This window comes from Musca vetustissima, unplaced genomic scaffold (genome assembly GCF_032173495.1).
Source record: "Musca vetustissima isolate MV318-11 ecotype Yass unplaced genomic scaffold, APGP_CSIRO_Mvet_v1 utg53115, whole genome shotgun sequence".
In the NCBI taxonomy this organism is placed as follows: Eukaryota; Metazoa; Arthropoda; class Insecta; order Diptera; family Muscidae; genus Musca; species Musca vetustissima.
In genome coordinates, this window is record NW_026885403.1 from 12,402 (window position 1) to 39,687 (window position 27,286).

The following is a 27,286-nucleotide window of genomic DNA, read 5'->3' on the forward strand; positions in this document are numbered from 1 at the left end:
TGTGTAAAATTTCTTGAAAATCGATTCAGATTTATATATAGCTCCCACATATATTTTCGTCCGATTTTATGTAAATGGTGCACCAAAGTCCCTATATATCTTTCGATTTGCACGAAATGTGGCATATCGTACTGAATTGAGTTTTAAATAATGTAAATGGTGCAAATGATGTAAATGATTTTATGTAAATGGTGCATCAAAGTCCCTATATATACTTCGATTTGCACGAAATTTGGCATAGCGCACTGAATTGAGTTTTAAATGATGTGTTCTAAGTTTCGTGGAAATCGGTTCAGATTTAGATATAGCTCCCATGTATATTTTCATTCGATTTTAGGTAAATGCTACACCAATGCCCTTATATATATTTCTATTTGCACGAAATTTGGTATAGTGTACTGCATTGAGTCTAGAATGATGTGTGAAAAGTTTCGTGAAAATCGGTTCAGATTTGGATATAGCTTCCATATATAGTTTCGTCCCATTTTATGTAAATGGTGCACCATATATATCTTTCGAGTTGCACGATATTTGGCATAGCGTAGAATGATGTGCGATAAACTTCGTGAAAATCGTTCCAGATTTAAAAGTAGCTCTTATATATATTTCGTCCGTGAAAATCGGTTCAATGAAATCAAATTTAGCATAGGTCCAAGAAAGGCATAAAGTTCTTATATTCAAGTTCGTTCAAATTGATGCCAATGTTCTTTCGAAATGGCGGAGTCTGTCAGGAGACATATGTAGAATATACCTAAAGTGGTGAAGGGTATTATATAGTCGGCCCAGTCCGACTTTACTACTTTCCTTACTGGTTATATATGTATTTGAAAGCTCATAGTAATACATTCATACCAAAGCCACCAAAAACGTCCTGCTTCTGGCTCCCTTTCCTCAATCTCCCTCCACTACTTGATGAGGGCTGGGTGTAAGTAATAAGCATTCTTGAAAAAAAAACAGTGAGGAAAGTAGTAAAGTCGGACTGGGCCGACTATATGATACCCTTCACCACTTTGGGTATATTGTACATATGTATCCTAACAATTGCATGTCTATGTTCTCTCTTTCTCCAACCTATCCTAACTTTAATTTCATTCGAGCAGATTTATAGCCGTGTGCGTAACATGGAAACATTTATGGAAAACGATTTCAGTACGCAATGCCAAATTTTTGTGCAAATCAAATGATATATAGGGACCCTGGTGCACCATTTACATAAAATCGGACGAAAATATATTTGAGAACTATATCTAAATCTCAACCGATTTTCACGAAATTTAATACACATCATTCTAGACCTAATTCGTTATAGGGACCGTTTACATTAAATCGGACGAAAATATATATGGAGCTATATCTAAATCTGAACCGATTTTTCCAAATTTCAATAGGGTTCGTCCTTGGGCCAGATAAGTGACCTGTGCCAAATTTCATCCAATTCGGATTATAAATGCGACCTGTACTTTGTTTACAATTTAACATCGACAGACAGACGGACATGCACAAATCGAATCAGAAAGTGATTCTATGCATTTTCTCAAAAGGAACCATGTGTCTATCTCGTTTCCTTTTTTTTATAAACATATGCACAAAGACATAATACCCTGTACCACAGAGTGGTGAAGGGTATAATAAGAAGTTTAGTGTATATTTTCAGAGTGTTATATATTGGGAGATGTTACTTCCACCACTTCTCTTCCAGTCGCAATTAAGAAGGTGATTATCATCTAATTCTTTTTCATTTACTTTTTACACTTTCATTAGCATATTTCCTGTAGTCAATGACTCGGATGTGAACATCCTAAATGTTAATTTCCTTTGGTCATTCCTTTCTAAAATACATTGCTATACTTCTTCGCAAAGCATTTTAAAAGCCCTTCTCTTATAAAAATGCCACTGGCATTTATGACCATTCCTTACCAACAAATTTTTCTCGCCCAGGGAATTTTAAAAACAATTATCTTATAACAAAGCTAGCACCAGCTTCCATGGAATGCGACAAAGTCAGCAAAACACTGTTAAAGAAGCAACAGCTGTATAGTTGGGTTTAACCTTTAAGCTTCTTAGGAAAAGTGAAAAAATGGAAACACAGCAAAATGCAAATATGATAAATTAAAGAAAATAAGAGGAAAATATGAAAAGCCAAATAAGATAACAATCGGATACTTTAAATGAGACCGCAAAAGTTTGGTCATAAACTTTTTTAATTAAAATATCCTTCAAGTGATAATCTAAGAAACTTGCCGCTCTACAAAAAAATATTGTATTACTTTTCATATTTGCTGCTATCTTCCTCTAGCTTGAAATAATAGCAATTATTATTTTTATTATTTTTTCAGATAGCAAAGAAGATAAACCGCCATATTGGAAACAAAAGAAACCTGACTCCCGTCACTGAGATCGTTATCACCACGTGTTGTTTGTGTAAACAAAACAAAGAAGAAGAATAAAAAAACAACAACCAAGGAGAAATAAAATAATTTTAATTTATTAAATAACAAAATTTCCTGTAGCATTCATTCCTACAGAGAGAAAGAGGAAATGGTGAAATCGAAATAGAAAACATAAAATACCCAAAGCAATGGCCAACTAGGACATCTAACAGCTACAACACAACCCCGCAACCAAAAGAAGAGACCCCTCAAAATAATATCATTTCAATCAAACTTCCTCCTTGCCACATCACTCTCCTTGTCTTGTTGTGGCAACCAAAACAACATTTCACCGAACATTGTTTTGCAAATTGCCATTGCAGTGAAATTCAGTTCATTCATAATGCCTGGTACATGTCAACGCTTACGTTTACCCTCACTGACATCCGTGCTGAAGTCAACGCGTGCCAACAGCGCCGACTATCCCTCCTCGTCGTCGGCATCGGGCAATAAGCGTTGCAACACAACTACACACTCATCCGATTTGATACGCAAACAACAGCATCGCATTGTCGTGATGGGGGCAGCGAAGGTCGGCAAAACTTGCATCATCTCGCAATTCCTCTATGACAAATTCAATCCCCGCTACAAACAAACGGTCGAAGAATTGCATCGTGGCGAATACGATTTGCCCGATGGCTCGGCACTGACACTGGACATTCTAGATACATCGGGTTCATATGAATTTCCTGCTATGCGAACCTTGTCCATAAGTTCAGGAGCGGCATTTATTCTCGTCTACGATGTGAATGACATTGAGTCGTGGTATGAGGTGGAAAGGTTGCGCAATTTAGTAAGTATAAACACATACCTATATACATACACATACACCCAGATATTGAATATCATAAATAGAGGTTGTAAGATTTCATTGTGTGTGTGTGTCAGCTTAAGGCTGCGGGGAGCATTTGAATTGGATTTTAATATGAAAAAGAAAATGAAACACGCAGATAGGGCATTTTTAAGAAATTTTCAAATTCGTGGAAATGGTTTTGGGGGATGGAGAAAAAGTTTAAGAATTGTAAATCAAATATGAGTTGGAACAATGCGGAGGGAGGAAAAAAATATAAAAATATTTCAAAGCAAGGAGCAAGGCTTATTTACTTCAAATTTCACGATATTATTTTTTATACCTCAGTCATACGGCAAATGATAATTGAATTGAAAGGTTTAAATGCCTCATGTGTTGGGGTAAATTTATTTCAGGCAAATAGGAATATATTTAGTAAAGTTCTTATGCATGATAACTCCTCACTAGAACATGGGAATCCGAAAATTGCAAAGGAATTATAAAGAGTACATGTCTGGATCTGAACTATGCTTATGATCTTCGCACAAAAATTAACAAAATGGCGGACCTTTGATTTTTTTTTTTGAAAATCGTTTATTTTTGACCATAAACTAAGTTAAAACAAGTAAAACCCAGTAAGGAAAGTAGTAGTAGAGTCGTCTGCGTACCATGGAAAGAATTTTGTGGAAAACGGTTTATAGCAAAATCGATACACGCTATTTGATATGCCGCACTGTTAAAAATCTCAATCAGACAACCGCTCGAAATATATATGAAAGCTATGTCTGAATCTGCACAATTTCAACAAAACATAATAACATCATTCAAGTCTTAATTTGATATGTTGTGCAAAATTTCGTGTTAATTGAATATACCGAAATCTTAACCGAAATCACGAAACATACCACACATCATTCTAGACTCAATTCGGTACTCTATGCCAAATTTCGTGCAAATCGAAAAACATATAGAGACTTTTGTGCACCAGTTACCTAAAATCGGACGAAACTATATATGGGATCTATATATAAATCTGAACCGATTTTCACGAAACTTAGCACACGTCATTCTAGACTTAATTCAATACGCTGTGCCAAAATTCGTGCAAATCAAATGATTTTCAGGGACTTTAGTACACCATTTATATTAAATCGGGCGAAAATATATATGGGATCTATATCTAGATCTAAACCGATTTTCAGGAAACTTAACACACATCATTCTAGACCTAATTCATTACGCTATGCAAAATTTCGTGCTAATCAAAAGATATATAAAGACTTTGGTACACCATTTACATTAAATCGGACGAAAATATATATGGGAGCTATATCTAAATCTGGACCGATTTTCACGAAACTTAGCACACATCATTCTAGACTTAATTTAGTACGATATGCCAAAATTCGTGTAAATCGAAAGATATATAGAGACTTTGGTACACCATTTACATTAAATCGGACGAAAATATATATGGGAGCTATATCTAAATCTGGAGCGATTTTCGCGAAAATTAACACAAATCATTCTAGACATAATTCAGTGTGGTATGCCAAATTTCGTTCAAATCGAAGGATATATAGAGACTTTGGTACACCATTTACATTAAACCGATTTTCCCAATTTCAATAGGGTTCGTCCTTGGGCCAAATAAATGAGCTGTGCCAAATTTCACCGAATTCGAATAAAAAATGCAACCTGTACTTTGTTTACAATGCCTTGTTTTGCCTGTTACAAACATATGGACAAAGACATAATAGCCTGTACCACAGTGTGGGTATAAAAATATAACGCCATAATTTAAAAACTGGACCTAGGACGACTTTTTTTCCTCTGGGTTCTTAATTTGCACGCGACTATGACCTCCATTTTACAACGGTCCACTTTACAACGGATTATTCGCATTGATTTGCATTTGTTCCCGTACAATATTCAATGGACGCAAAGAATGTTGTCTACGGACAAGCCTCATCGATTGGAATGGGCCCAAAGATTCATCGAAAATAATTATGTCCGATGAAGCCCATTTCACATTGAATGGGACCGTAAATAAGCAAAATTGCCGTTTTTACGCCATTGAAAATCCTCAGGAGATTCAAGAAGTGCCTCTTCATGACGAAAAAGTCACAGTTTGGTGCGGCGTTAGTGCGAAAACGGTCATTGGCCCGTTTTTCTTCCAAAATGAAAATGGCCATGCTGCTACTATCAATCAGGAGCGTTATCGCGACATGATGACCAATTTTGTGATGCCAATTATTCGTCGAAAGCGTATGAGGCAGTTCTGATTTCAACAAGACGGCACACAAGTCGCATAACAATCGATTTTCTGAAGAATTTGTTTCCGGGCCGTTTGATGTCGAAAAGTGGTGATTTGGTCTGGCCACCGCGTTCGCCCGATTTGACGCCGCCTAACTTCTTCTTGTGGGGATATTTGAAGTCAAAGGTTTACGTTAACAAGCCAAAGACCGTAGAAGAGCTAAAGGACAACATTCGTGAAGAAATAGCCGCTATTCCGGCCGAAATGTTGGCAAAAACGACTGAAAATGCAGCAAAAAGGCTACAATACGTCATCAACGCCAGAGGCGGCCATTTGAGAGATATCATATTCAAAAATTGATGTAAACAAATCTACTTGGAACAAATTAAATGATTAACAGTGCCAACCGCCATATTTTTATTTTTTTCTTTGATTAAAAAAAAAAACATGAGTCCGTCGAATATGGGCAACCCTGTACTTGACCGTCCAAGAATCTGAATTTCCAAATTATAGACACTTCGGTAGGAAAATGTGGCTAAAACCTTCATTACACCAAAAATAGGAAATGTATTAAAACGTATACCCATACACACACTTTCAATTCAAAACAGTTATTCAAAAAGTATGCTAATTCAAAATAATAATAGTTAATATTGCCAGCATTGCTAAATCGATATATAATTATGAGATAATGATAATGAGTATTTGGAGACGTTACAAACGCAATATTATATGCTACTCTCCATTTTATTTTAGTTCAAAATATATTCCATTGTCACCATGTTAAAATTCTTGGAAAACTATATAACTTCTCACATTTATGCCAACGACAAAGTTTTAGTAAACTTTGTCCATATACTCTTGCATTTATTCTTATGATCCTGAATTATGTACTTTCAAAATTCCATATTATGCGCATATACATACATAGATATACCTCATGGAAATTGACCTCCATCGAAATGACATTGATGTGTTTGGATATTTAACTATAAGCTCTTTGATGAAAACGATAATATTTTGACAATTTTACGCAGCTGCGTAGTAAAATTGCTACAATATATCAGAGCCTGGTATATTAGAACCAGAATTTTTTTACGCAGCTGTGATGATGACAAAGTATTCCCAAAAGTTTGACATGTTTATTTACTAACTACTCAGGGTCACTTATGGTATTTTCTTAGAATACGAGTAGTAGTAATAATATTTTATTTTGCTTTAGTTTTCACCGAAGTTTACCTTTGGGATAGTAGAGTAAATTCCTGACGGTTTTGATTGGTATGCTAGTTGATTGTGTGTGTCCAGTATCAGAATTTTCTTCGAAAACACCACATGACAACAAATCATTCACCTTGTCAGCAAATGAATCCATTTGGCAGAACAATTTAATAACAATTTTCAAATTAGATTAATTCATAGAATAAGCAGTAAAAGAGGATATGAGTTGGAAGGTGCTTTGAAAAGGAGGAAAAACAGAAAAAAACTGTTTAGTGTTTTGTAATATTAAAGTAAAAGCTCAGCGTGATGTAGTTTTATGTTATGAAAAAAAAAAACAACAACACCGACAGGAACAGTATTTTGCAATGTAGTGGATGTTTCACAGCCACTTTAATATAGTTCGTAATAGAATTTAACTTTTAATAAGCATGTTGAATAAAGTGTAAAATAAATTATGTTAATTAAACACTTTACACGGAAACTCATATTTTTTATAACGTTGAACTTATAATTCGTCGGAGCACTTTTATATCGAACCATTGAAAATAAAGGTAAAACATGAAAATGAATTCTAAATCTTACGCTTTAAATTTGAAAATGAGGTTAAGAGCCTTCAACAAAATTACAGAAACTTAGGTTGAAGACACAAGTCGGAAATGAAACAAAATATAACCGTTGTTTTCGAATTTCTTGAATTACGTATGTTCGATTTTCGAATTTTTGTACCCTGCACCATAAGGCAGAGTGTGTATTATCTTTGCCATTCCAATTGCAAGACCTCGAAATATTCACCGGAGGCCCCATAAAGTGTACATATTCTTGATCAGAATAAAATTCTATGTCGATTTAGCAACGTCTGTCCGCCCATTCGTCTGTAGATATCACTATAGACCTTGCAATATTTATGAAAGGGCTTTACTCATAGCATGTTTGGGGTTGCAGATGGGGCATATCGGTCCACGGTAAAGTTTTGAAATTTTCAGGGTTTGGGCACATTTTTCCAACTAATCAGCTATAATTAGGTATTTTGGGGTCTTAGTCAGTTGAACTTACTTACTAATAAAACTTATCAAAATTGGTCCACTTTTTCGGATAGTCCTCATATAAGCCAATATACCTAATTTCCTTATTTTGTAGAGTTTTGTCTAGTGTTTCAACCAAAAGGGCAGAAATTTCATATCTTGGGTTTTCACTGAATAGAAAATTTCCATACCAAAAACTATTATGTCCTTCACCACACAGTGGTACAGGGTATTATGTCTTTGTGCATATGTTTGTAACATGCAAAAATAATCGAGATAGACCCATGGTTCCTTTTGAGAATATGCATAGAATCACTTTCTGAGTCGATTTATGCATGTTCGTCAGTCCGTCTGTCCATGTTAAACTGTGAACAAAGTACAGGTACCATTTATGATCCAAATTGGATGAAATTTGGACCACAGTATTTGGTCCATTTCATCCCCTGAATATTAACCGATCCTTACCAGAATAAATAGGGATCTTCATTAGCCAGAACCCATCCTACATGCAAAATTTCGTGAAGATTGGTCCATAACTGTGGCCTGTATCGTGTTTACAAATAATAATAGACGGACGGACGATCTAGACACACATGTCTAGATCGACTCAGCTAGTCGAGATATGACGATCGGTATGCTTAAAGGTTGGTCTAGGACCAATATTTCGCGGTCCTAGACCACGAAACATTGGTCCTATTTATTATACCCTGACAACATAGTTGTGTAGGGTATAATAAACGAATAATAAAACCTGTGCTTTATTCCGTAGACCTCCTCAAAACTGAAGGTATGTATCTGTCGGCAACACCGACTGACAATTTTTATACTTTTAGCCACATCAGCATTTTTTATTTCTTTTAGGCCAAGAATATCTATTCTGGGGTGTATTGTGTAAAGAATTTCTCCGATGGCCTATATAGACCATAGGCGTGGGTTGTTCAAAAATTGTTTTTTGAAGGCCTATAGAGACCAAAGTCGTGTATTTAAGTAACGGCGTAGAGGGAGTAGAGGCATGGATTTTTATAGAATTTCTTTGAAGGCCATATAGAGAGCCTACAGAGGCAAGAGGCGTGGATTTTTATAGAATTTCGTTTCCACTTTTTAGGGTGGCCTGCATATAACGCTACATCCTAAGTTTCTGTAGTTGGGGATTTTAGTCACGTGTTTCGCCAAAATTGGTTGTAATTTTATATATTGGACTCTTTCAGAGCAGAATATCTCCATTCCACGTCCACGTTTCTGGGTAGTCCCCATTCATTACTTCGGTCTTCATTTTCTCCAATATTCCTATTCCTTTAAATATTTTATATCTTGTAGAAGATTTAAATTCAACACCCATTGAAATTCAACACTTCTTTTCTATTACACCTCCTTTACACATTTCTCTTTAAGCTCCGTAAAATTTAATACCTTTGATGGGGACACATTTCTCCCTCGCCAACAGCAAGTAAAGATGTAACCATGACAGCAACTAAAAATAAGTTTGAAACGTTGCTACTAAACATACCAACCAACCAACCAATGTACCGGGTCACTAACTGTGACGGGTCATTGTTTGTTGCTTCCGCTTTGTCAGTTGTTAGTTCCTCTTTGAATTGTTATGATTTCCTGCCAACGCCAACGAAGTAAAACTTCGAACAGCAGCAGCAACAACAACTAACTTGTATATCATAGAAAATTGTTGTAGACTAACTGCAAACGATACGTACATATCGTAACATACATATTGCTGGTTGTGTAAAATTTGTTTTGCAATTCGTAGAATTTTGTGTGAATTTATTGACAGCTGCTGGGTTTCACGTTTAATATTTATTCTATGGAATTTCGTATATCATTTTGAAATTATTATAATATCCGATTCTAATTCGAATGCAACAAACATGGGGAAAATTCATATTTATATTTCAAGGAAATCATTATACCCTACACAACTATGTTGTCAGGGTATTATAGCTTTGTGCAGCCCCAAGAGTTTGTGACGCTGCGAAATATTGTTCCTAGACCCACCATTAAGTATACCGATCGTCTTATCTCGACTAGCTGAGTCGATCTAGACATGTGTGTACGTCCGTCCGTCTGTCCATTATAATTTGTGAACACGATACACAGTTATGGACCAATCTTCACGAAATGTTGCATGTAGGAAGGGTTTTGGCCAGTGAAGACCCCTATCGTTTTTGGTAAAGATCGGTTAATATTTAGGGGATGATATGGACCAAATATTTAATTTTTGTCGGTTTTTCTGGTCGCTCTAGAGGCCGCAAATATGACCCGAACATCGCGAAATTTCACATGGAGAAGAGAATTGGGACAAAGAATACGCGGGTCAAATGGACCCTGACTTTTGTGTGAAAAATTACAAAATTTGTATTCAATGGCGTAAATATTTACTCGTGAAGCATATAGATCCGCGAAGTGAATAGTGTATCCAAGAGGAATGGTATTTACAGGTGCTTGCGTAAATATATTTACAGGTGCTTAGGTATTCAAATATTATTTAGTAACCTATTACCTCATTAGAGGGCGGAAATATAAAATTTAAAATTTTCCACGAAGTTCCAAATATGGTCAAAGACAACGTCTATAATTTTCGATGATGATCTGATTAAAATTTTGGGATGAAGTGGACCGAAAATTTATTTTTTTTTGTGTGTTTTCTAGTAGAATATAGCGAAAATCATAACACACAAGTCATAAATAGGGTGTTATAATTCGTGTTATTTCTGCCATGTATTGTCTACGTCAAAATAAAGAAGATATCAGGAACGTTGTATAGATTTCCCTTTTTTCGAGAGCTTTCCGTACCCTAGAGCTTACTCTACCGTATTTGTAGAGTTGACAAAAATACAGCCCTAGGACATCATTATCCGTAAATTCTAGAGGGGTTTTTATGCTCTTCACCGAATGGTGGAATGTATATTAAATTTGTCATTAGCCAAACCTAAAAATATTCAACATTTCAGATAGAACATTGACATTTTGCACATACACTGTTATTTCTTATAGGATGTTTATACCCTTCACCACACTGTGGTACAGGGTATTATGTATTTGTGCATATGTTTGTAACATGCAAAAATAATCGAGATAGACCCATGGTTCCTTTTGAGAATAAGCATAGAATCACTTTCTGAGTCGATTTTTGCATGCCCGTCCGTCTGTTGGTGTTAAATTGTAAACAAAGTACAGGTCGCATTTATGATCCCAATTGGATGAAATTTGGCACAGCTCACTTGTTTGGCCCAAGGACGAACCCTATTGTAACTGGGAAAAAAATCGGTTCAGATTTAGATATAACTCCCATATATATTTTCGTCCGATTTAAGGTAAATGATTCACCAAAGTCCCTATATATATTTCGATTTGCACGAAATTTGGCACATCATACTAAATTAAATCTAGAATGATGTCTGCCAAATTTCGTAAAAATCGGTTCAGATTTAGATATAGCTCCCATATATATCTTCGTCCGATTTTAGGTAAGTAGTCCACGAAAGTCCCTGGAAATCTTTTTATTTGCACGAAATTAGACACAGCGTAATGAATAAGGTCTAGAATGATGTGTGCAAAGTTTCGAGAATATCGGTTCCGATTTAGATATAGCTCCTATATGTAGTTTCGACCGATTTTAGGTAATTGGAGCACCAAAGCCCCTGGAAATCTTTTAATTTGAACGAATTTTGGCATAGCGTACTGAATTGAGTTTAGAATGATGTGTGCAAAGTTTTGTGAACATCGGTTCAGATTTAGATATAGCTGCCATATATATTTTCGGCGATTTTATGTAACTGGTGCAGAAAAGTCCCTATATACCTTTCGATTTTCATGAATTTTGGTATAGGGTATTGAATTAATTTGGAAATATCTGTCACTTTTTAGGTCAGCCCTATATAATAGTACTTACCATTTTTCGGTATTTTAAAGTTTTGGGAAACCTGATTAGCTGTTTTTTTGGTATTTTAGTTTCTTACCTGCTTACTAGAATTTATCACTATTGGTCAACATGTTATGGTAGGCCTTATATACAGTTATACCCCGTATATTCCCTATTTTAAATCTTTCGGGCATGTAATTTCATATGAGGTTCTATCATGGATGAAAAATCAATATTTCAAAAATTATCAACATAGGTGTATGTTTTTGTATAGCTCCTATATAACTGTACCACCATATTTTGGGATTTAGAAGGCTTTAGCCGCACTTTTCCTCCGATGAGATTGTAATTTGGTATAAAGGGTTATTAAAAGCTCAGCCATATAAAAGCTCAATGATCAATATAGGTTTTTATATAGGTCTCGCCTTATTGTCTTTATTTGATAAACGTTAAAGATAAACGTCAAATATAAACGTCATTTTTCCGGAAAATTGTCTTCATAAGTCTAAATTATGGATACAGCCCCAACATAAAGGTCCTTCCTTATTGTCATATTAATAACTTTTTAAAACTAATTTTCACATCGAAGTGGTTATAATTTAACATATCGGAATTTTTGTGAATAACAACTTCATTCCAGAAATTATTAAATATAAGTTAGTGTTTGAATTAGCCCCTACCCGTTTAAATACCTATCCCAAATTTCCAATCTGAGGAGCTGTTATTCGGAACATTTTTCCAGAGCATGAACAATAACATAGTGCCCATTTAGAGGTCCCTACTGATTTAAGGAATTTTTGATCGGCCCGGACGAAGTCCTCATTCCCTCAATTATAGAGGTGGTTCTATTTAGTTAAAATGAAGTTTCCAACCTGGAAATATTTGATATTTTGCTAAACAACGCTACTGAATTTTGCGCAAACACAACTGAAAACCAGTGAGTGGAGCAGTATAGTCGGACGGGGCGACCATATGGTACCCTACACAACTGCTACGAAAAGCCTGGGCAATATTTCGTGATATTTGCACCCTTTTTACCGATTATAGATCAACAACTCCTCTTTCTAAGTCTTGCATATTTTTCAAAATGTTTTTTCTTGAAGTGAATTTTTACGCCATACAATAAAAAATTGGTCATTTTAGATTTTGGTTGATTTGACACTCGGAAAATTGACCGATCACCATCTAATAATTGCCTCTAGAGCGACTAGAAAATCTGGCAAAATTAAAGTTTTCGGTTCATTGTACGCCCTGAATGAAATCTCACCGAAATTTATAAGCGTCGTCCTTGACCATAATCGGAACTTCATGTACAATTTCAAAGCGATCAGCGCGAGATTTCCGTCCTCTAATGGAGTAATAGTAATAATATGCACATAGTCACCTTTAATTAATTACGTATAACTCCCGCATCGGAGTACATACAGCCATATAATTGGTATCAATCAATGAAGGCAACTCAGCAACTCATCTTGGACATACTATCATCACCTCGAGTATACGTCCTTCAGGAGCAAGTATATACGCCCCAGAATAAAAAAATTGTAATTTTTCACACAAAAGTCAGGGTCCATTTGACCCGCTAAATATTGACCGATCTTTATCAAAACAAGGCATGCTTAATCTTAGGCCCGATCCCCTTCTCCATGTAAAATTTCACGATGTTCGGACCATAACTGCGGCCTCTGGAGCGACCAGAAATCGCGACAAAAATTTAGTATTTGGTCCATTTCATCCCCTAAATGTTAACCGATCTTTATCAAAAACAGTAGGGATCTTCATTGACCAGAACCCATTCTACATGCAAAATTTCGTGAAGATTGGTCCATAACTGTGGCCTGTATCGTGTTTACAAATTATAATGGACAGACGGACGGACGGACACACATGTCTAGATCGACTCAGCTAGTCGAAATATGACGATCGGTATACTTAAAGGTGGGTCTAGGACCAATATTTAGCGGCGTTACAAACTTTTGGGGCTGCACAAAGCTATAATACCCTGACAACATAGTTGTGTAGGGTATAATAATTTTATATCATGGGAACTGACTATCCGATTTTAAGCAAACTTAGCAAATCCTATTATCATTACAAAGCCTAGATCAAGTCCGAAGATGGGAGCGCTGGCAGAAATATATCATAGGGGGATTACTTCACAGTGGACTAGAAGATGAATAAACAAATCCTTTAAAAAATAAAATAATGGGATTTTTATTAATCACAACTCGCATGGGAGGTAAAATGATTTACGTCTTCATTCGTTTTTATATAACATGGAGTTTACTATTCTCCTTAATATCACATATAACAGCCCTGATACCATAATTTGAAACATTTTCTAAAGGAGTAGTTTCAGATTTTTGCCAAATAGTTTCAACTTTTTTAATAACTTTTTATCTACCTGTATTACCTTTGTATTCCTTAGAAGTATATAGTTACAATAATGACCCTAAATATTGTTCATTGGTCATAAGTTAAGATATGCAGTGTACTACAATTTTACCCATCATTTTGCGTTTTCATATCGAAAATGTGAACAACAACTTTCCTCGGTGAAGATGCCCACAAAATGTGGCTCTTTAGCCACAGCATTAAATATCGTACAGAATTATTACGTAGACAATTTTTTGAAAGTTGGATAGCATTTTCCAAGAACAAACACTAATTACACATTCATCCATTTACACTTACGCACACACACACACTGTCATACATATGCACATGAAATATTATCTACTCATATGACATTTACAAGAATGTTGAGGTTTTTCACTTTGGCATACTCTACTTATTCGAATCCAAACCCCAAGCAGTTATTTCACAGAATTAGTCTTTGATTAACAAGATTATCATGGCATAGCAATGTGTTGTGGCAAACTTTTGTAATTCTAATCACTTTTGTGCACACACACTCATCCTTGTCCTTTGTCTTCTTTTTTCTTCTTCGATTTCATTGCAGATTATCACACAGAAAGGCACCAAACCACCCATTGTTGTGGTCGGTAATAAAATCGACATGGACGAGAGTGAACGACAAGTCGAATATGAAGTCACCGAAATGGTGGTGTGCGAAGATTGGCACTGCGGCTATATCGAATGTTCGGCCAAGGAAAATACTGGAATTGTACAAATATTTAAGGAGCTCTTGGTACAGGCCAACATTCGCTATAATCTAAGTCCGGCGGTGCGAAGAAGACGTCAATCGTTGCCATCGTTTACATCGGCCAAAGGCAGCAAAAGTCCATCACATCGTGGCGCCTTTAAGCGGCATTCATGCACCATGACCTAAGGGATTACGGCAAAGCATGGACGTGAAGAATGATATACGAAGGCATTGAAATAGCTATGATTTTATGGACATTGCCGTTCATAGATCCATCATCATCAGCTGTTGTTGTCGGTGTGTGGTAACAAACGAACAAACATAACTGTGAAACTAGTCAGGTTTTAGTTGGAAATTTAGTTTGCATTGGCAATTTTATGGGCCAAAGAGGATAATTTTTATTATCCCTGTGTGTCTCTGTGTTGAATTGTTTTGAGATTTTTTTGGAAAAGTATAAATGAAATTACTTAATGTCTATTAAAGATCCTAGTGTTGAAGTGTGTGTGTTTTTTTTTAAACAACAAGTGATGTTTTCATAAAAATAATGACAAATAATAATTTCTAACAAACAATTTTTAAATGCACCATTTTACACCGGAATGCAAAAGTTTTAGAACTTACCAAAAATTTATGAAAATGCCGAATTCGAATTTTATATCTATGGTATTATGTTCGATTGTGTCGTAATTTTATTATTATAGCCATCACCATTGTGCATATGTTTGTGACAGACAAAATGAAACGTTATAGGCTCATGGGTTCTTTTAAGAATATTCATAGAACAACTTTCTGAGTCGATTTATGCATGCCCGCCCGTCCGTCTGTCCATGTTAAATTTTAAAGAAAGTACAGGTCGTATCCCGGTCCCGACATTTAGCACAGCCTACTTAATTTGCCCACGGACGAACCCTATTGAAATTAGGAAAAATCGGTTCTGATATATATACAGCTCCCATATATAGTTTCGTACGATTTTAAGTAAATGGTGCAACAAAGACTAAATATTTGTCCGATTGAGACCAAATTTTGCACAGCGTAATGAATTAAGTACAATTTGACGTTTGCGAAGTTTTCAGATTTAAATCAAGCACATAAAACTTCCAAAGTTTGTCTGATTGAGACAAACATCATACATAATGTCATGATCCTTCAAAACAAAACGCCTGTTACAATAAAAACCTTAGTAGCATCTCTTGTATGCACCCAAAGTGGTGAAGGCTATCATCTAATCGACACCGTCCGACTTTTCTACTTTCCTTACTGTGTTTTTTACTCCAACATGAAAAGAAGGATATGTTAGGTTCGGGAAAAAGAAATCCATTATTTGTATATGAACTATAGGACTTTATTTAATATGCTTCGGAAAGTCCGATTTGAAAGTCCAAATATGCACCGTTTTGTTGTATGATTTTTTGCCATTTTAAAGGCAACTTCACAATGCCTCTCTCATAAAAGTAGTCGGTTTTCACTATCCTCCCTAGACACAATTTTTTTATCATTAACGAAATTTTGCAATGCACAAAAAAATATGATAATCTCTTGGTGCCAAGTCGGGACTGTATGGTCGATGCATTAAAACTTCCCAACCAAGCTCCCGAAGTATCTGGCGAATCGCTGTGTGCGGCCTAGCGTTGTTCTGATGGAACACGACACCTATCCTGTTTACCAATTCTGGCCGTTTCTGGTCAATTGAAATTCGATCCATCCTATTTTTTCTGTTAATTAGTGTTGCACCCAAACATCGAGCTTCTTTTTGAATCCAGCTTTGTGAAATCCGGTCAAATTCGATCATTTCTCCGATTTTGTCGGTATTTTCAACGCCCGGCCTAAATTCAACAAGTGAAAAAGCGTTAAGTTCGGCCGGGCCGAACTTTGTATACCCTCCACCATAGATGTACTAACAGGTACTCGAAATAAAAATATAGGGAACGTACCAAAAAGTGTACCTATACCGACATTTCTACAAACCGATTATGGTTCTAAATAGTTGTCGTAGACCCCATGTTTATTTGGACCAAATTTGTTTCAAAAAATTTTTACTTCATCCCACTTATTATTTCTTCCAAACCTGTTCATGTTCGAACATGGGGAATATCGGTCCATATATATATATATATATATATATAAGGTTAATAAGGGCGAATATTAATCATTTTTGGTAGGGAGATTTGTAACCATATACGACTACAAAATACCAAATTGCAGCAAATTCGGTTAACAGAGGACTCAAGACCCCCCAAAATGCCGAAAATTGGAGGTACCCTTATGTGGGGGCTATTCGAAAAAATGGACCTATATTCATAATTTTTTGTGGGAAATATGTACCAAATTAAGAACTCAAAATACAAAATTTCAGCTAATTCGGCGGAAAATACGATCAAACCCAACAAATTACTGAAAGTTACGGGGGTACCGTTATATGGGGACTACCAGAAAAAGTGTTCCTATATTAATAATTATTTGTGGAGACATTTAGTACCCAATAAGAACCCGATGTAGCAAATTCAGCTGAAAAACGCGTTAAAGAACTCCAAAATACCGAAAATTGAGGGGTACCGTTATATGGGGGGTACCAGAAAAATTTACCTATATTTATAATTTTTAGTAGGCAGATTTTCTACCCAATAAGAACTCAAAGTACCAATTTTAAGTAAAAATTTTAACGGTTGAAAAACACGCCCAAGAACCCCAAAATACCGAAAATTGGGGAGTACCATTATATGGGAGCTATGCCTAAACGTGGATCGATATATCCCATCTTCGAATTTGACCTGCCTGCAGACAAAAGACAATTTTATGCAAAATTTCAGCACCCTATCTCAATTTCTTCAGAAGGTAGCCTGATTACAACAGACGCATGGACAGACGGATGGACATGGCTCGATCGTCTTAGAACTTTACCCTGATCAAGAATATATGTACTTTATAAGGGTCGAAAATGAATATTTCGATGTGTTACAAGCGGAATGACAAAATTAATATACCCTCCATACTGTGGTGGAGGGTATAAAAACAAATATATATATATATATATGGGGGTACGGTATACGTATTCACATGTGGCATTATTTCCGATTTCCAAGACATTTGAAAATATAGTTGCTCCGTTTTAATTCTTTCAAGGACAATCTTTCGGAGTAGGGTGATATAGTTGAGTTCAAAAGTCAAATTTTAGAGTTTTGTATCAGATGGCGAAGTCCACTTTCAAATTTTTTTGATTTTTCCTTTGATCAAAATTTTTATATAAATTGTTGCCTACAAATAAAATGTGTGTTAAAAATCCCAGATTTATAAAAAATATCGAAAATCGAGTATAAAAAGTGGACTTTTAGATTTCGTCAAAGATCAAAAGTAAACTTCGACTTTTAAACTTTTCAATACAAAAAGTAGATTATTTGATTATTCGAAAGCCGATTTAAGTATATCTAGTTAGGAACAATCATTATCCATTTGGAACAATCAATATTCATTGTCATGCTTCATGTGGAGGGGTAAACCAACCATTCTTCTTTTACCTCGGTCATGTGAAACAGTTCCTTCATTGAATCGAAGTTTTGCGACTTCTAGAAGTCTCGCTAGTTTTGCCTCAATGTTTTGGTACCATATATGAGGGAAGTGCAATGTTTTACTCCACAAAGTCGTAAGCTCTAAGCATCCAATAAAATACACTTTATTTTAGAGGGGAGCAGGCGACTTTGTTCACTTAGTGGCGCTTCAACTATTGCCACATCACTTGCTCTGGATGACGTAGCTAACAGAGCGAGAGGTAGCTAACAGAAAAACAGTAAAAATTTAATATTTAATGGAAGGGAGTACCTACCATAGTTGAACCTAAAGGGGAATTCCATATACATGTATTGGAGTTTGTAGTTACCTACGGCAATCATAAACATTACATAGCTGTTTGTATCGTACGAATTTTCTTCGATTGTAAAAACCATAGATGACTGAAAGTCTCGCATATTACCTTAAAAATTCGAATTCGGCATATATTTAAAGAAAACAGTATTAATGGTGTCTACGCATAAGAAACATGTGTTATATATATGAAAATATTCAATAATATATAAGATTTTATATGATTTTAAACAAAATGATGTATTTTAGAATAAATGTTGATAATTTATAAAATACAAAAATGAAACATAATTTTTATGCTGATAAAATCGCACAATATTTAACAGAAAAAAAAATTAAGACAACTACTTTATTTTCAAATAATATGGTTTCCAAAATTTGTATTCAAACTCTTACACAATTCCAAAAAAATATTTCAGTATTAGGAATTGTGGCATATATTTCGAAATGATGATAGTCAATTCAATAAAATGAAATAATTCGAATAATTTATTTGAAAATTGAAATTTGGCCTGTAAATGCCTTTCTTGTAAATTGCTTTAAATAAAAACAAAATGCAAAATTTATGTTAAACAAACACCACAAAACAGACGATGAAATTTAACTCAGCTTCATCAGAAAAAAAACATATTCAATTAATCTAACAATTTCCAATAAGTTGCTGAATAAATTAACTATAATTTTAAGACTTAAGAAAAACAAAAGAAGAAAAGCATCCCAATTTTGCTTAGTATAGATTTTGTAACAAGTTTTCTTTTTGATACTAATATTTAATTAATAAAAGTTGTATATGCAACAATATAATAAACATACAGTACTTATGGAAGAATATAACAACAACATCAATTTTATATTTATGTACATTAGCTAATAAGATGTTTTTAATTGTTTTCATTAAATTAGAAGAAGAGAAACAAAAAACACTAATGCTTAAGTACAAAAAAAAAAACAAGGCGAAAAAATAAGATTGATAACAACAAATAAATTTTTGATATTATGAAACTGATGGTTTGCAAAACAAAATAAAATACCAATAAAATAAGCTATTTATAAATTAATTTAAGAAATGTTGATTTTAAAAGCAAAACAAGAAATATTTTGTGTAATAAAATAAATGAAAACTCAAAATTTATATATTTTTGTGTGTAAAGATTTTTTTTGGGGGAAGAAACAGACTAATGGTGAGTATGATCGCGGTGCATTAGACGACGCTATACCTATTCGAATGACGTAGATTTTTAAAGATTTTTTTTGGGTCTATAAGATGATATTTAAGAATATGCTTTCTGGGGTCCATAAGAGGCGTGGATTTTTAAAGAATTTTTTTCTGGGGTCCCTAAGAGGCTTGGATTTTTAAGGAATATTATTTCTGGGGTCCATAAAAGGCGTGGAGTTTTGAAGAATATTTTTTCTGGGGTCCCTAAGAGGCTTGGATTTTAAGGAATATTATTTCTGGGGTACATAAGAGGCGTGGATTTTTAAAGAATATTTTTTCTGGGGTCCCTAAGAGGCTTGGATTTTTTAGGAATATTATTTCTGGGGTCCATAATAAGCGTCGAGTTTTGAAGTATATTTTTTCTGGGCTAAATAAGAGACGTGGATTTTTAAAAAATGTTTTCTGGGGTCCATAAGAAGCGTGGAGTTTTAAAGAATGTTTTTTTTTTGTGGGATCCATAAGAGGCGTGGATTTTTGAAAATATTTTTCCTGGAGTCCATATGAGGCGTGGATTTTTGAAGAATATTTTTTCTGGGGTCCATAAGAGCCGTGAATGTTTAAAGAATGTTTTTTTTTGGGTCCCTAAGAGGCTTGGATTTTTAAGGAATATTATTTCTGGGGTCCAAAAAAAGCGTGGAGTTTTGAAGAATATTTTTTCTGGGGTCCCTAAGAGGCTTGGATTTTAAGGAATATTATTTCTGGGGTCCATAAGAGGCGTGGATTTTTAAAGAATATTTTTTCTGGGGTCCCTAAGAGGCTTGGATTTTTTAGGAATATTATTTCTGGGGTCCATAAAAGGCGTCGAGTTTTGAAGAATATTTTTTCTGGGCTAAATAAGAGGCGTGGACTTTTAAAGAAACTGTTTTCTGGGGTCCATAAGAAGCGTGGAGTTTTAAAGAATGTTTTTTTCTGGGATCCATAAGAGGCGTGGATTTTTGAAAATATTTTTTCTTGAGTCCATATGAGGCGTGGATTTTTGAAGAATATTTTTTCTTGAGTCCATATGAGGCGTGGATTTTTGAAGAATATTTTTTCTGGGGTCCATTTTTAAAGAATATTTTTGCTACAGTCCATAACGGGCAAGGATTGTAAAAAATATTTTTTGCTACAGTCCACAACAGGCAAGGATTTTTAAAGAATATTTTTTGCTACGGTCCACAACAGGCAAGGATTTTTAAGGAATATTTTTTGCTACGGTCCATAAGAGACGTGGATTTTTATACCCTTCACCACACTGTGGTACAGGTTATTATGTCTTTGTGCATATGTTTGTACGTCTGTCCGTCCGTCCATGTTAAGTTGTAAACAATGTACAGGCCGCATTTATTCTTCGAATTAGATGAAATTTGGCACAGCTTATTCATTTGGCCCAAGGACGAACCCTATTGAAGTTGGAAAAAATCGGTTCAGATTTAGATATAGCTCCCATATATAGATTTTCGTCAGATTTAAGGTAAATGGTGCACCAAAGTCCCTAAATAGCTTTCGATTTGCACCAAATTTGGCATAACGTACTGAATTGAGCCTAGAGTAATGTTTGCCAAGTTTCGAGAAATTCGGTCCAGATTTAAATATATAGTTTCGTCCGATTCCAGGTATATAGTGCACCAAAGTCCCTATATATCCTTCGATTTGCTCGAAATTTGGCATAGCGTACTGAATTTAGTCCAGACTGATGTGTACCAAGTTTCGTGAAAATCGGTCCAGATTTAGATATAACTCTTATATATAGTTTCGTCCGATTTCATGTAAATGGTGCACCAAAGTCCCCATATATCCTTCAATTTGCACGAAATTTGGCATAACGCACTGAATTGAGCCTAGAGTGATGTCTGCCAAGTTTCGAGAAAATCGGTCCAGATTTGGATATAGCTCCCATATATAGTTTCGTCCGATTTCAGGTATATGGTGCACCAAAGATTCGATTTGCACGAAATTTGGCATAGCGTACTGAATTTAGTCCAGACTGATGTGTGCCAAGTTTCGTGAAAATCGGATGAGATTTAGATATATCTCCGTTATATTATAGATTGATTTTGTGTAATTGACGCACCAAGGATCCAATATATGGCTGATAGGAACAAAACGTTCTGAAATTAGTATTGCCTAACTTGTGACAAGTTTAGTTGAAATCGGTTCATATTATGATATAACTTCCATATATATTTGCGCCCGATTTTAAGTAAATTGGACATCAGACTCCTCATGTTAGTCAGATTGACATCAAATTTTGCACAACGTACAAAATTGAGCATAGAATTACTTAGTTGGGTTTTTGTAGAAGTACAGATTTCTTGATGAAATATTGATATTTGTTTGAAGTCGATTTACATACTTTTGTCCCATTGTAACAATCGAATGACATGTTTATGGATAGATCTAAGTCGATCCACATTTAGATAAATATCACATAATTTATTTCATCCAATTTCATGATAATAGTCCTGTTTAAGATACCCATAGTGGTGAAGGGTATCATATAGTCGGCCCCGTCCGACTTTACTATTTTCCTTACTGGTTAAAGAATATTTTTTGCTACGGTCTATAAAAGGCGTCCATAAGAGCTGTGGATTTTTAAAGAATATTTTTTGGGGTTCAAAAAAAAAAAACATCACAAGATTTATATATATATATATATATATATATATTATTAATACTTAACACTTCTTGTGTATACAATTTAGAAAAAACACATTATTGTTACATATATTTAATAAAAAAATCTTCTTACAATTAATATATTAAATTATTATTATTAATTATTACCATTATTATTCATATATATTTTATTTTTTATAACATTTATTTCAGTTCATATCATTTTTAATGGCTTTCAATAAATTAAATACTTCATCCATTTTACATTCAATATTACGCAGACGATTCTCGGTATCCTGCAATCGTTTGCGATTTTCCATTTTGACGGTTTTCTGTTCCAAAACAGCCATGGCCAATTTGACAGTACGACGATCCATTTCGGAACATTTATTGGTGACGCAGGAACAGAGACAAGGCAAAAATTGTACTGGTGGATCGAGAAGTTTCTTCACCTTGTCCATATCATTCGAGGGCAAGGGATGGAAGGAGTTCTTCCTCAAATTGCCATTCAGCGGTTTCATTTCGTAGGTGTCACCAATGGGTATCAGAATTTTATTGCTATCATTTGGCATTATGGCAATGTGACGATAATTGGGATAGAGATTCATCAGGCGACGACAAATCGAACGGAATGGCTCATGGTTGACAATAAAACTGGAACGTTCCGAACGACCGGTGAGTACTTCCTCGTAACGTGTCAACAATTGGGTACGGCAAATGGCACCGTTCAATTCCGCCTGATCCTTAATGGCTTGGGTATCGCTGACAGCCAAGCCATTGAGCAAATTGAACAGGACAATTGTCATCAGGAAGACGAAGAGAAGGAAGAGTAAGTAGCTGTAAACGGAATCGAATTGAAGATCGCCTGCATCAAATTCACCCGTTAACATGACAATGGTTTTAATCATCGATGCCAAGGGATTGGAGAATTTATTGAAATCATCGTCTTCGGGCGGTACAGGTTTATTATCAGCATCCACCTGTGGTTTACCGAACAAAATATAGAAACACAAACTGAAAGTGATGACGAAGATCGAATAGAGCGTGAAGCTTTTGATGAAACTTTTGCAGACAGCCTTCAGCATAAGCATATGCGTGGAAATGGAAAGCACCGGAAGGGAGCCAACGAGCAGACATAGTTCCACCGAAATAAGAAGCATGGTAAGGACGGGAATTATTCTCTCTTTCTGCAGATCATAGCTGGATGTACTACATGTTATAATGGCCAGAACGATGAGCACCACTTCCATATAATTTGTGGGCGAACGGAAATAATGTATCGGTGACATGACAAATTGTATTGCCTCACGCAATATCATATAGAAAATGCCCACCCATGAGATGAGACCAAAAATCGCCGTGGCCGCATTCGAATCACTTTCACTGCATTTCAAAACGGTGTGGGCCACAATGGAAACGGCAAAGAAGAAATACAGCAGAAAATTGATGTAGAAAATCGTCGAGAGGCGATGCCATTTGAGGAATAGGAAGCTGGTAATCAGCGGATGTTGCAGCAAATGCTGGAATTCCTTAGTTTTGGCTATGAAGGCAATCGGAGCCATTTCTTCGCGTAGATGTTGGTGGTTAGCCTTTGGCTTGGAACCGCTCATCTCAGGCATCAAGTTCATAAAATTAATTAAAATCTCAAAGGATTCATCACCTGCACGGGCACCATTTGAACTAATGCAATGATCGAAATGTTCCTCCAGCAATTCTGGACTCATGCCGTCGATGGGCAGTTCATGGAATTTACTCTTCACACCAATATAGGCACCACGTTTCAATAGTTCTCGTATGGCTTCGGTGTTACGATATTTCACAGCATAATGCAGGGGTGTCGAGCGGGTCTTATCCATTTCGTTGATATCAATTCGATCCGATTCCAATAGGGTATAGAAACATTTGCGATAATCACAATATTCCTGGGCCGGTTGTTCGTTCATTTTACGTATCACGGTAATCAAGGGATAATCATGATCGCCCATTTTCAAATCCTCCAATTCCAAAAGGCGTCTCAGGGCATGGCTGTTGCCATAAATGGTGGCCACTTCCATGGGACGGTTACCCCTCAACGCTGCATTATAATTAACCCCACTCGCCAATATCATATCAAATGCCTCATTGTGACCCTTACGTATGGCTTCCAATAGCAGTGGTAGATTTTCATCCTTCATGGTATTCTTCAAGTTATCCTTATCCGATATGTTCAGTTGATATTGTGGAAATTGTTCTTTGAATTTTTCCGTATCATCACATTTGATGTACGACAACAGTTTTTCCATGGTAACTTCTGTTGTGCTGCGAACCTCAGGCAATTTCATGTCGGGATACAGTTCCATTAACTTCTCTCTCAATTCGCCCTCGCGATATGTATCCAAATCAATATCGCCATGGGATAAAAACATTTCAACAATTTCACGCTTCTTAATGTCATCTAATTTGCGATTTCTCACCACAAAATGGAGAGGTGTAAAGTCGGATTGATTGGGTATGTTCGGTGAGGCACCATAGTCCAATAGACACTTCATACATTCTTTGACATTATTGACATTATCATTGTTGATATTTTTGGCCAATGAGTTTAGGGGAGTTAACTCGTGATATTTTTTATCCACCATAACATTGGAATATTTTAGAAGGGTCTTTAAAATTTGGGGGTCTTGCGAGTCGGCTGCAAAACTTATGGCATATTTTACCAAATGGGGATTGCGCTGAAATGAAGAAAAACACACACGCATTTTATAAGTAATTAATATTTTTTGTTTTGTATGCAAACTCACATTATTTGGACTACAACCCTTTTGCAGACATTCCTCAACAAATTGGGCACAGCCCGGCATACTCAGCGCCTTTTCGAAAATACACGAATGATTATTGTCCAGTCTCAAGGGATCGGCACCCAAATCTAAGGCCACACGAAATTCTTTAATATTTTTACTAGCCAAGGCATCGGATAGTTGGGTCTAGAAAAAAAGAAAACCAAATTTTAAATAAATGACATTTATTGGAATAATCGTATCGAACATACCTGTGGATCCATTACACATGGTGGTATTTCAATTGCTTGAAATTTATTTGCCATATTTCCTTATTTTTATAGCAGTCTCATGCAGGCTAATGTTACAAGGGCAGTTAATAAAAGGTTTTCTGAAAAATGGAGAAAATATTGAAATTAGTTTAGGGTTTAAAAAAAAAAACAAATTTTACCAAAGATTAAAAACGAATGAATTTTTAAAAACGCTACTGTGGACAATTCTATTGGGAGGGTATAAACATGAGGGCGGCACAGGAGTTTTAACACCTCGAAATATTTGCATACAGTTTGTCATATTTATATAAGCTGAATAAGTCTACTTATGTTATCTGTTGTCTGACCACTTCTCTGAAAATCTTCTTAAAGTCACGATTTTAATCAAGTTACCGAACATGGGTTACGCTACATATTCCAGGAAATCTGACTGATACCTTATGTCTTTACAAATGGAATAAAAACGCTAGTTTGGCATTATAAAGATTATAGAATAGTCAGGTTGTACAGTACGTCCTACAAAATAATCTAACCCGAAGATATCTATGATTAAAGGCGCACTAGGCCCATATATTGGTTGTGAAATCTAATTGAGTGGATAAGACAATTTATTCAAGTAATTCAAATGCCAGTATTTCTTTTTTTACAGAAATTCGAAAATGGTAATGTAGATAGTATTCTATATTGGTCATAAGTTCTTTTGGTAGTGGACGCTTGTAAAGGACGACCTAAGTATTACAATCAATAGAAATTGGAAGTCATATGCCGGTTTCTATGAACCTCTAGAATAAAATAAAACCAGTGAGGAAAGTAGTAAAGTCGGACGGGGCCGACTATATGATACCCTTCACCACTATGGGTATATTAAACAGGACTATTAACATGAAATGGGATGAAATAAAATATGTGATATTTTTCTAAATGTGAATCTACCTAGATCTATCCATAAACATGTCATTCGTTTGTTACAATGGGACCAAAGTATGTAAATCGACTTCAAACTAATATAAATAGGTCATCCGTTGGGCTATGTCTGTACTTCTAGAAAACGCAACTACGTAATTCTATGCTCAATTGTGTACGTTGTGCAAAATGTGATGTCAATCACATTTGATGCCCAATTTACTTGAAATCGTTCGAAAATATATATGGAAGCTCTATCCAAATATTAAGCGATTTCAAACAAACTTGTCACAGCTTAGGTTATACTAATTTCAGAACGTTCCTGGTTCCCTGGTGCGTCAATTATTTAAAATCAATGTTTAATAAAAAAGAGATATAACTAAATCTGGACCGATTTTCTCGAAACTTGGCAGACACCACTGTAGGCTTAATTCAGTACGTTATGCAAAATTTCGTGCAAATCGATGGATACATAGGGACTTTGGTGCACAATTTACATAGAATCGGTCGAAACTATATATGGGAGCTGTATCTAAATCAGGACCGATTTTCTCGAAACTTGGCTGACATCACTCTAGGCTCAATTCAGTACGTTATGCCAAATTTCGTGCAAATCGAAGGATACATAGGGACTTTGGTGCACCATTTACCTAAAATCGGACGAAACTATATATGGGAGCTATATCTAAATCAGGACCGATTTTCACGAAACTTGGCAGACATCATTCTAGGCTCAATTCAGTACGTTATGCCAAATTTCGTGCAAATCGAAGGATATATAGGGACTTTGGTGCATCATTTACATGAAATCGGACGAAGATATATATGGGAGCTATATCTAAATCTGGACCAATTTTATCCAAACTTGGCAGACATCATTCTAGGCTCAATTCAGTACGTTATGCAAAATTTCGTGCAAATGGAAATATATATAGGGACTTTGGGGCACCATTTACATGAAATCGGACGAAACTATATATGGGAGCT

General features: G+C 35.4%; 2 protein-coding genes across 2 annotated transcripts; one reads left to right on the plus strand and one right to left on the minus strand.

Annotated features, from left to right (window-relative positions):
* The first annotated feature begins 2,721 nt into the window (after nt 1–2,721).
* LOC133332667 (GTP-binding protein Rhes-like) lies at nt 2,722–14,884 on the plus strand. Its single transcript, XM_061541046.1, has 2 exons — nt 2,722–3,222; nt 14,553–14,884. Exons 1-2 carry the CDS (start codon nt 2,773–2,775, stop codon nt 14,880–14,882), a joined length of 780 nt encoding a protein of 259 aa, XP_061397030.1. The 5' UTR covers nt 2,722–2,772; the 3' UTR covers nt 14,883–14,884.
* A 7,693-nt stretch (nt 14,885–22,577) lies between these two features.
* LOC133332666 (transient receptor potential cation channel protein painless-like) lies at nt 22,578–25,450 on the minus strand. Its single transcript, XM_061541045.1, has 3 exons — nt 25,397–25,450; nt 25,149–25,331; nt 22,578–25,079 (listed from the first exon to the last, which is right to left on the minus strand). Exons 1-3 carry the CDS (start codon nt 25,448–25,450, stop codon nt 22,578–22,580), a joined length of 2,739 nt encoding a protein of 912 aa, XP_061397029.1.
* Between the last annotated feature and the right edge of the window lie 1,836 nt (nt 25,451–27,286).